At 43.5% G+C, this 11050-nt stretch overlaps 1 protein-coding gene across 1 annotated transcript; it reads left to right on the forward strand.

Moving 5' to 3' along the window:
• Positions 1-9036: 9036 nt before the first annotated feature.
• LOC138367413 (uncharacterized) lies at positions 9037-10482 on the forward strand. The gene has a single exon (XM_069329060.1). The coding sequence runs from the start codon at positions 9037-9039 to the stop codon at positions 10480-10482; it is 1446 nt and encodes a 481-aa protein (XP_069185161.1).
• The last annotated feature ends 568 nt before the right edge of the window (positions 10483-11050 follow it).

Below are 11050 nucleotides of genomic sequence, written 5' to 3' on the forward strand. Positions count from 1 at the left end.
TTATGCTATTCTCTATGCTCTTCGTCTCTTGCTTTCTCATTCTCATTCCTCCTTTGTGGTTGTAGTTGATTCTCGTAGTGCCCTCATGGCTCTAGGGTCCTTTAATCCTGTCCATCCGGTGGTCATCGAGATTCAACATTGGCTGTTTCTTATTTCTAGTAAATTTAAATCAGGAGAGTTTTGCTGGGTTCCCAGCCATATTGGTGTTTCTTTCAATGAGCGTGCGGATGCTGCCGCTAAGGAAGCTATCCGTTCTTGTCCCATCTCCCATAAACGTATTTCTTATTCCGACTTTTATCCTGTTATTCATTCTTCCATTCTTGCCCGTTGGCAGGGTTGTTGGTCCTCTGTGGTTGGTAACAAGCTGCATACTCTCAAACGTAGTGTGTCCCCGTGGCCTTCCTCCTACCACCGTAACCGGCGGTGGGAAACTGCTTTGGCACGGCTGCGGGTTGGTCATACCCGCTTAACCCACGGTCACTTAATGGAGCGCCGCCCTGCTCCTTATTGTCCGAATTGCGTTGTCCCTCTTACAGTTGTGCATATCCTTGTTGAATGTCCTGACTTCCAGGATGAGCATGTGTCCTACTTTCCGACCGTCCCTCGCGGTCACTTGTCCCTTGATAGAATTCTAGGTGAATCGGATAATTTTGATATCGTTCGCCTTATGCGTTTTTGTTCTCGTATTGGCATTCTTGGTGATATTTAGCGCCCTCTGATTATTTCGCACTTTGATGGTGCTACATAGCCTTCCCGGTTTGGTGCCTTCTTTTGATAATTACCTTACCTCAGAGAGAGAGAAGGGATCGTTATAGGAAAGTCGAAGATGAGTGCAGAAATCTAAAGGACGAGACTCAAGGACAGGTTTACGAAGAAGGAAAGATTGGGGAAGATGAAGACCAGAGCTAACAGAAGAAAAGTGGGAACCCAGTTCGGTAGCAACCTGCAACGGGTCCGCCACAAGAGTACCACGGAGGTGAAGGACCGGTGAAACATCGGGAACGAACTTACCCGCTATCTTTCGGATACGCTTCCAGATCTGATGATTTTGGGTAGTAGAACCCCAAGCACAAATACCATAGTTGAGATATGGATAGATGAGGGAGTAATAGAGCGTCACCAGGGCAGGGCGGGGTACATAATATCTGATCTTAGAAAGAATGCCAACAGTTTTTTAAACTTTTTTTTTTATATATTTAGAATGTGTCCCTGGAAATTCAGCTTCTGGTCAATGAGAACGCCAAGGATTTTGCCATCTATTTTGTTACAAATTTGGGTATTGTTTATTCTGAGATTTATTTGATTAGAGGATTTATTGCCAAACAGAATATAGAAAGTTTTGTCAATGTTAAGGGTGAGTTTGTTGGCGGTTAGCCAAAGATGGACTTTATTTAGCTCAGTATTTACTGTGGCATTTAGAGCAAGGGGGTCAGGACTGGAGTAAATGAAGGTTGTGTCGTCAGCAAATAGAATTGGTTTGAGGTGTTGGGAGGCATTTGGAAGGTCATTAATGTAGATGAGAAAGAGAAGAGGGCCAAGTATGCTGCCCTGAGGAACACCGATGTTGATGGGTAGGGTGGGAGAAATTGAATTATTCACAGAAACATACTGGAGCCTGTCAGTAAGGTAAGACTTGAGGTATTGTAGGGAGTGTCCTCTGTTGACTCTCGTTGAATCTCTGTTGACTATCGTATAGTGCCCTCATGGCTCTCGGGTCCTTTAATCCGGTTCTTCCAGTGGTTGTCGAGATCCAGCATTGGCTGTTTCTTGTTCACAGTAAATTTAAGTCGGTTGAGTTTTAAATAAAAATAAAATAAAATAAAATGTTTATTCAGGTAAGGTTCATTTATTCAGGAGAACACGCTGGACCTCATTTTCACTAATAATGATGAATTGATCAGGAACACAATGATTACAAATACCTGTTACTCAGATCACAACTTAATTGAAGTTATGACAACCATGGAGAGTAGACCTTCAAAACCAGTCCAGATTCCCGGTGGAGGAGATTTCAGCAAATTCAACTTCAATAATAAACAGATAAACTGGGAGCAAATAAACCAGGACTTCACAGAAATAAACTGGGAAGAACAGCTAGAAAATGCAAACCTGAACCAGTGCCTGGAAAAAATAAGCTCACTAGCACTAGAAATATGTTCAAACCGCATATACCTCTAAGAAAAAAGAGGAAGAGATGCAGATTGGAACGGGAACGTTGTTCCCTATATAGGCGAAGAAAACGAATCGCGGAACAACTTGAGAGTCGCACCCTATCTCAAGAACGGCGAAGAAGGTTAGGTAGAGAAATAGAAACAATTGAACGGAAGCTACAAGAATCATACAAAACCCAGGAGAGGCAAAGAGAGCAAAAGGCCATCAGTGAAATAGAAAGAAATCCGAAATATTTTTTCTCCTATGCAAAATCAAGATCAAAAACCACATCTAGTATCGGGCCCCTGCGAAAGGGAGATGGAACTTTCACCGATGACAACAAAGAAATGAGCGAGCTACTGAGGACGCAGTACGACTGTTTTCAGCGAGCCATTAAACACACTAAAGATTGATAACCCAAATGAATTTTTCATGGATACGATACCAACATCAAATCATATATCAGACGTCACCCTATCCCCACTGGATTTTGAAGAAGCCATAAACAGTATGCCTATGCACTCTGCACCAGGCCCGGATTCTTGGAACTCCATATTCATAAAGAACTGTAAAAAAACACTATCGCAGGCCCTCCACATTCTGTGGAGACAAAGCCTAGATACTGGCGTTATTCCTGATATACTAAAAACAGCAGAGATAGCACCACTTCATAAAGGAGGAAATAAGGCAGAGGCAAAAAATTACAGACCGATAGCACTAACATCGCACATCATAAAAATTTTTGAGAGAGTGCTAAGAAGTAAAATCACAAAATACATGGAATCACAGCAACTCCATAACCCCGGACAACATGGTTTCAGAACAGGGCGCTCTTGCCTGTCGCAGTTGCTGGACCACTATGATATGGCATTAGATGCTATGGAAGACAAACAAAACGCGGATGTAATTTACACAGATTTCGCAAAAGCTTTTGATAAATGTGACCATGGTGTTATTGCACATAAAATGCGTTCAAAAGGAATTACCGGAAAAATAGGCAGATGGATCTACAATTTCCTGACCAACAGAACCCAATGTGTAATAGTCAACAAAATAAAATCCAGCCCATCAACCGCGAAGAGCTCAGTCCCCCAGGGTACTGTGCTTGCTCCAGTACTTTTTCTCACCCTCATTTCGGACATAGACAAGAACACAACCTATAGCACTGTATCATCCTTTGCAGATGACACTAGGATCTTCATGAGAGTAGGCAACATAGAGGACACGGCGAACCTCCAGTCAGATGTAGATCAGGTCTTTCTATGGGCTACAGAAAATAATATGGTGTTTAACGAAGATAAGTTCCAGCTGATGCGTAATGGAAAAAATGAAAATATAAAAACGGAAACCACGTACAAAACTCAGGCAAATTATAACATAGAACGAAAAGGCAATGTAAAGGATCTGGGTGTACTCATGTCGGAAGACCTTACCTTTAACCACTGCACTGCGCAAAGCGCCTTTAGGCGCTCTGAGATTTGTGCTTTTTGTTTTTTAATTAGGCTATATTTTAATACTTTTAAATGTTTTCATTACTCTTTGTGTTTTGAAATGGAAATAGTTGACTTTGGAACCATTTTGACATTAACTTTACCTGAACAATTATACAAATAACAAAAATATATCCATGAGAATTGCACCAAGACATTTTTGCCGAAAATGGGTGAGCTGTGCAGGGGTTAAAGAACACAATAAAGTAGCCGTCACAACTGCAAGAAAAATTACAGGTTGGATAACAAGAACTTTTCACACTAGAGATGCTATACCGATGATGATACTTTTCAAAACGCTTGTGCTCTCTAGAGTAGAGTACTGCTGCACAATGACAGCACCTTTCAAAGCTGGAGAAATTACTGACCTGGAGAGCGTGCAGAGATCCTTTACTGCTAGAATCCACTCAGTAAAACATCTAAACTATTGGGACCGACTAAAGAGCCTAAAACTGTACTCCCTTGAGCGTAGGCGGGAGAGGTACATAATAATTTACACGTGGAAAATATTAGAGGGGCTGGTCCCAAACCTGCACACAGAAATAACATCACATGAGACCAGAAGACATGGCAGGATGTGCAGTGTAGCGAGTAGATTATTCCAATAATATACTCGCTCCAAATGCATTGTTAATATTCCTGTCAACCTTTGGAGATGAATGAGGTAAGGCGTGGCCCGGGCAACATGGTGAGGTGTTGCCCGAGCATATAAGCAGCAGAATAGCAAACATTAACTAGTCTACTTTCAAGTGTGGTCTAGAGCAGACACTTGCAAGATACTGTACCGACGCTCAGTGCGCTCAACTCACACCAAAGTATCACCTGTGTACTTCTGTATATTCGACCAAATATATATATAGTATCTTAGTGTCTGTGTTTATTTGTCCCCATAATTTACGTAACAATAGAACCGTTACATTGGTGACCCCAGAAAGTTTCGACGATACCCAGCCATGATGGACTACAACATGGACTCTCACTGGACCTCTACTGCTACTGTTTGCTGTAATGGAACACTGCCAACACCCTCGCCACAGCTATGATTTTCATCGCCTCCATCTCTGCATTTTCATCTACTACGGCTTGCTGCTCCACGATCGTTACTCACTCATCTGACAGCCTCATCAATGATTACATCATGTTGGATCTACAGCTTGTCCTGCCGACTCTCCGTCGCTGCCAGGGCACTGCTTGTCCTACGCCCACGACAGCTGCTCTGTCATCAGATTCATCTACACGTTCACTGCTTGCGTTTCCGACACTTCGTCACCTTCAGGACAATTCAGCTCTAGATGCGATTACCTCGTTGTCCTAACTACGTGCCTACATTACCTCCTAATGTCCTGGTGCCCGAGCCCATCCGCCCCGGATCTAAATGCTCCACCAGCGACCCAAGGACGCAACAATTATGCACATTCTTCTCTCCTGCTACACCGAGCTTGTCCACACACTGCCTACATCTTTTGGTACCAGACTACAATTTCCACAGTCAACAATGTAGTACTCGGCGTGTACAGTCCTAATCAACCCAAGATGCTACAGCTTCGACACAGAGCAGACAGCAGACTACGAACGCATCGAGCCGCCACGCTCTCGCTCCCCGAGTTCAGACACTCACAATTCTCAATCGAGCCGCCACCCTCTCCCACATAGAGCTCCACGACTCCGGCCTCACTCAGCTCTCTGCTCTGCTCCAGGCTTCATTTCAACGTCTGCGACACTGCTAAATCCAGAGACACATCCGCCGACTACGCAGTTCACTTTTCGACCACAGTTACCAGCAGCACCGCCACCTACGACAACGGACGATCCTGTATGACCTCCCACCCTACAACCCCAGTTAGATGACATCAGCGAAGAGGAGGAAGTTAACTTTGATGGTTTTGTAACGCGAGCAGGGCGTACAATTCACCGACCAGCTAAGTTCCTTGATCAAGTATTTTTCCCTTCATCCCCTGGGAGGGGGAGTTCTGTAGCGAGTAGATTATTCCAATAATATACTCGCTCCAAATGCATTGTTAATATTCCTGTCAACCTTTGGAGATGAATGAGGTAAGGCGTGGCCCGGGCAACATGGTGAGGTGTTGCCCGAGCATATAAGCAGCAGAATAGCAAACATTAACTAGTCTACTTTCAAGTGTGGTCTAGAGCAGACACTTGCAAGATACTGTACCGACGCTCAGTGCGCTCAACTCACACCAAAGTATCACCTGTGTACTTCTGTATATTCGACCAAATATTTTTTTTTTTTTTTTTTTTTTTTTTGAGATATATACAAGAGTTGTTACATTCTTGTACAGCCACTAGTACGCGTAGCGTTTCGGGCAAGTCCTTAATCCTATGGTCCCTGGAATACGATCCCCTGCCGCGAAGAATCGTTTTTTCATCCAAGTACACATTTTACTGTTGCGTTAAACAGAGGCTACAGTTAAGGAATTGCGCCCAGTAAATCCTCCCCGGCCAGGATACGAACCCATGACATAGCGCTCGCGGAACGCCAGGCGAGTGTCTTACCACTACACCACGGAGACTGCTATATATATATAGTATCTTAGTGTCTGTGTTTATTTGTCACCATGCTTTACGTAACAATAGAACCGTTACAGCAGAATACCCCCGTTGAAAAACAGAGGTGCAAGTGGTACTCTGAGAGAGAACTCTATCAACATCAGAGGCCCGAGACTGTTCAACACGCTTCCACTACACATAAGGGGCGCCACCGGTCCAGCCGTCGGTGTCCACGTGTGGATGTCCCTGCGGGCGGCGGGCCAGCTGCTGATGTTCCAGCTTTGAGGGCAAGCTGACGATCCAGCAGCTGACGCCTAGGTCTGCCGCGTACAGCGGGAGACGCTGGGGGGCCCCCCTGCTGGGCTCGGCGCCGTAGGAGTGGACGAGTAGTGGACGCTGGAGCTCCTCCCTACGTCTACGCTCCGTCCCTAGGGGCGCTGTTGGCTTCCCCTCTGCGCTGGAGGAGGGGACGTTTGTTTGTGCCTTCCCTGCGTCTGCCTCTGAAGGAAGTATCGTGTTTTCGTTGCTTGGGGTCTGCTTTCGCTACCTCTTCTGGTGTTGGTGTCTTTCTCTTTCCTCTTTATATAATTTTTCTTTCCCTGATGCTGCCCTTTTTCATGTTTTTTTTTGTTTGTTTGTTTGTACTGCTACTCTTTTCGTTTATTTATTTACCTCCCCGCTTATTGCATTATTATTGTTATTATTTATTAATTTTAATGTTTATTTTACTTATGTCTTTTCTGTGTTACTGCCTCCATTTATTCGTTCTCTGCTTTCCATATTTATTTTATTTTAAGTTTAATTATGTCCTTATTCAGTTTATACTGTTACTCCTTCTTTCGTTTGTTTATTTTCCACGTTTATTCGTTATTTTACTTTATTTCAGTTATATTTTGTCCTTCTCCTGTTTGTCATGCTCACTTTTTCGCTTATTACTACGTTTTGTATTTTCTTTGTTTATTGTAATTATATTTATTTATTATTATGCCTTTTTTTTCTGTTTGTACTGCTCCCCATTTATTTGTTTATTTATTTACCTCCCCGCTTTATGCATTTTATTTAATTTTACTTATGTCCTTATTCTGTTGCTGCCTCCATTTATGCGTTTATTCCGTTTTATTATTTTATTATTTAAGTTTCTTGTGTCCTTATTCTGTTTATACTGTTACACATTCATTCGTTTGTTTATTTTATACGTTTTTCCGTTATTTATTTACTTAATTTCAGTTATTACTTTTGCCCTTCCCCTGTTTGTCCTGCTCTCTCTTTTCGCCTATTACTGTGCTTTGTTTCCCTTCTTGACCTTATTCTGTTTGTCTGCTACTCTTTTACCCGTTTATTTGTCCTCCCTGCTTTATGCCTCTTATTTTGTTTTTACTATGATTATTTATTTACCTATTATTTTATTTACTCATTATTTTATCTTCACTTACCTACTTATTCTGTGTTACTGCCTCCTTTTTTCGCTTTCTTCATTTATTCATTATTTATTTTATTACGTTTTCTTATGTCCTGGCTTTTAATTTTAGTTTATTTACAGTTTTATGTCTTTTGGTTTATTTAATTAACTAAAGTTCATTTTGTTTTGTCATTTTCGAGTTTATTAACTAATTAAAGTTTGTTTGTAAATTTATTTTAGTTTATTTCCGAGTTTATTTACTTATATTTATTTTATTTATTCATTATTTATTTTATTTTCTCTTATCTACTGATTCTGGGTTATGCCTCCAATTTTCGCTTTCTCCGTTTATTCATTATTTATTTTATTATTAAGTTTTCTTATGTCCTGGCATTTCATTTTAGTTTATTTACTAAATTTATATTTTTGGTTTATTTAATTAAAGTCATTTTGTTTTGTTTATTTTAAGTATTATTTAATTAAAGTTTGTTAAATTTATTTTTAGTTTATTTCCGAGTTTATTTACTTATATTTATTTTATTTACTCATTATTTATTTATTTTCACTTATCTACTGCCTCTGGGTTAATGCCTCCATTTTCGCTTTCTCCGTTTATTCATTATTTATTTTATTATTAAGTTTACTTATGTCCTTATTCCGTTTTACTGTTACACATTCTTCCGTTTGCTTATTTTATGTTTATTCGTTCTTTATTCACTTTATGGCAGCTTTTACTTTTGTCCTTATCCTGTTTGTCCGGCCCAATTTTACTCGCCTATTAATACGTTTTGTTTCCCTTATTATGCCCTTATTCTGTTTGCACCGCTTCCCTTTATTAGTTTAACTTTCCACCCTGCTTTATGTATTAATTTTCTTTATTTACTTATGTCCTTATTCTGTGCTACTGCCTCCTTTTATTCGTTTTCTCCCTTTATTCTTTATTTACTTAATTACTTAGGTTATTACTTTTGTTCCTTTTCTGCTTATACTGCCACACTTTCATGCGTTTGTTTATACGTTTATTCGTTATTTATTTCCTTTATTTCAGTTATTACTTTTGCCTTTGCTCTGTACTGCTCACATTTAAACGCTTTCTCTAGCGTTAATGTTTCTAGTCATGTTTTCCCGGTTATTCTGCTCCTCTTTTCGTTATTTCTATTTCTGTTTTATCTGTTATTTATTTACTTTACTTATTTACTTTGCCATTATTTCTGTTTGTCTGCTACCCTCTTATGCATTTATTTTATCATTCCGTTTCATACGTTATTTATTCTCTTACTTCTTATGTCCTTTTCCAGTTTTACTCCTCCCATTTATTCGTCTTTCTCCGTTTCTCACTTTTAGTTATTACTTATGTTTTTTTTTTTTTTCGCTGCCATGCTTTGCTTTACATGGTTATAAGTTATCTTGCTTACACGCTTAGCCATGTTTCCTTTCCTGTCCTTCCCTGGCCGCCCGCTTATATTTTCCCCTCTCCGCAGTACGGGGATGCCGGCCCACCCCCCCACGGTGAAGAAGAGGACAAGGGCGGTGTCAACAAGAAGACAGCGACGAAGGGGTGCTAGGACGCGACCGCCCAGGGCAAGGGTGAAACCCGCTCGATTCGCCTCCTCCTCGGGGGCCTCTTCGGGCGGCTCCGACTCGGACGGCGACCACATCCACGATGAACGCCCAACCGGCGTGGCCACGGGGGGCGCGGCCGACGAACCCCCACAACTTTCGGCTGCCGACTGGGCAACGCTGCAGACGCTCATTGCTCAGGCTCGGAGGCCCCCCTCCGATTCGAGGCGACGGCAGACTTCGAACCCCGGCGGAGCGGGTGACATGGACGCCCTCACGAACCGGCCTTCACGCACAGCCTCCCCTCCTGTGCGCCACCCACAGTCAAGGGCGAGGAGACACGCGACACGGCAGCGACACAGCTTTTCCAGCACGTCCTCCAGCGGTACTGCCGCCCTCGTTCCTGTGAGACCCAGGACTCTCCGAGAAGCCAACCGCAATCCCGCAGCACCTCCTGCCCTGCAACTTCACCCTGAAACTGTAAGGATGCTGCTCGACTCCCTGCAGCCCGCGACACGGCGAGCATATCAACATAAGTGGGCGGAGTACGTGGCGTATGTATCGAACGACAGGGGATGGGAGTGTCCCTTCAAGGCCTCGTCCACGATACTGGCGAACTTCCTGCAGTCGCTGCTGTCCCGAGGTTTGGCTTTCCGCTCTCTCAGCGCCTACCTTGCGGCAATCGCCTTCATGTTCAAGCTGCATGGTAGGGAGGATCCTACTCGCCAGTTCCTAGTCACACAACTACTTAAGGGAGCGCACAACAAGGCACAACGGCTCCCCGCACGACGATTGCCCATGACCAGACAACTACTGCATCGACTACTGGGGGCCCTGCGAGGTGTCTGCTGCTCGACTTACGAGAAGACCTGCTACCGAGCGCTCTTCTCCCTCGCCTTCTACACCTGCCTCCGGCCAGGGGAGGTGACCTATACGGGGAAGGGGCAACACACGCTACGCTTGGACCAGTTAACTTTATCACGGACAGGGATCGACATCGCGTTTGCCTCCAACAAGCACAGTGCAGGGCGTACCCCCACTTTAACCCTGAGTGCAGACCCCTATAGCAAGTACTGCCCGGTCTGTGCCATGGCGAACTACATAAGACGACGGGGCATGGAACCAGGACCTATCTTCCTAGGCGAATCAGGCGCCCCGGTCACCAGACAAGATTTCACTTGGGTGCTCCGGGCTGCCGTTCGAGCGCTAGGCCTACCTCCAAACGATTATGCTCCGCACTCCTTCAGAATCGGCAGGGCCACGCAGATGTCCAAGGATGGCCTGGCACCGGCAGCAATCAGAGCAGTCGGCAGGTGGAAAAGTGATGCGTTCCACTCCTACGTCAGGCAAGACGTCATTCCATTACCTAGATAAGTTACTTCTGCGGCCAGCGGGCACCTCGCCCTTCGGGGGGTGGGGGTCCGGCTTCGCTGGCCTGCGGAGTGGGGGTGCTGCGCCGGATCCCCAAGTCTACGGCTGCCCGCAGCTACTTACCATATGTCAAGTGCTCTCTTGTAGTGCAAGTTGGGGGTTGCAGACTTTACATGTAAACTAGGCACTAGCATATCATTACCCCTGGAAATTCTTATCTATTCTTTTCTATGCCCTCTGTGTATACAGAATATATTTTATACATACTGTACTGGCTGTGCCACTCAATTAACTCTGGCATTGTTTTTAATTATAGTATTAAGCTGATTGCGAGTACTGCAACATTGCTTCGGCTAGCCGGCACTAGGCACAGTTAATGTCCTACGACTCATTCCCTTAGTTGCATCTTTGCAGTACTGGCATTCTACTCAGTCATGTTACACGACATCTTTTATTGTGGTACAGCAGTTGCTCTGTAAACATTACTTAATAAATTAAGGTCCCCCACTCCTGGCTTGTTTTTTCTCCCAGATCAGAAATATATATATATATATATATATATATATATATA

This window comes from Procambarus clarkii, chromosome 22, assembly GCF_040958095.1.
Source record: "Procambarus clarkii isolate CNS0578487 chromosome 22, FALCON_Pclarkii_2.0, whole genome shotgun sequence".
Taxonomy (NCBI): domain Eukaryota; kingdom Metazoa; phylum Arthropoda; class Malacostraca; order Decapoda; family Cambaridae; genus Procambarus; species Procambarus clarkii.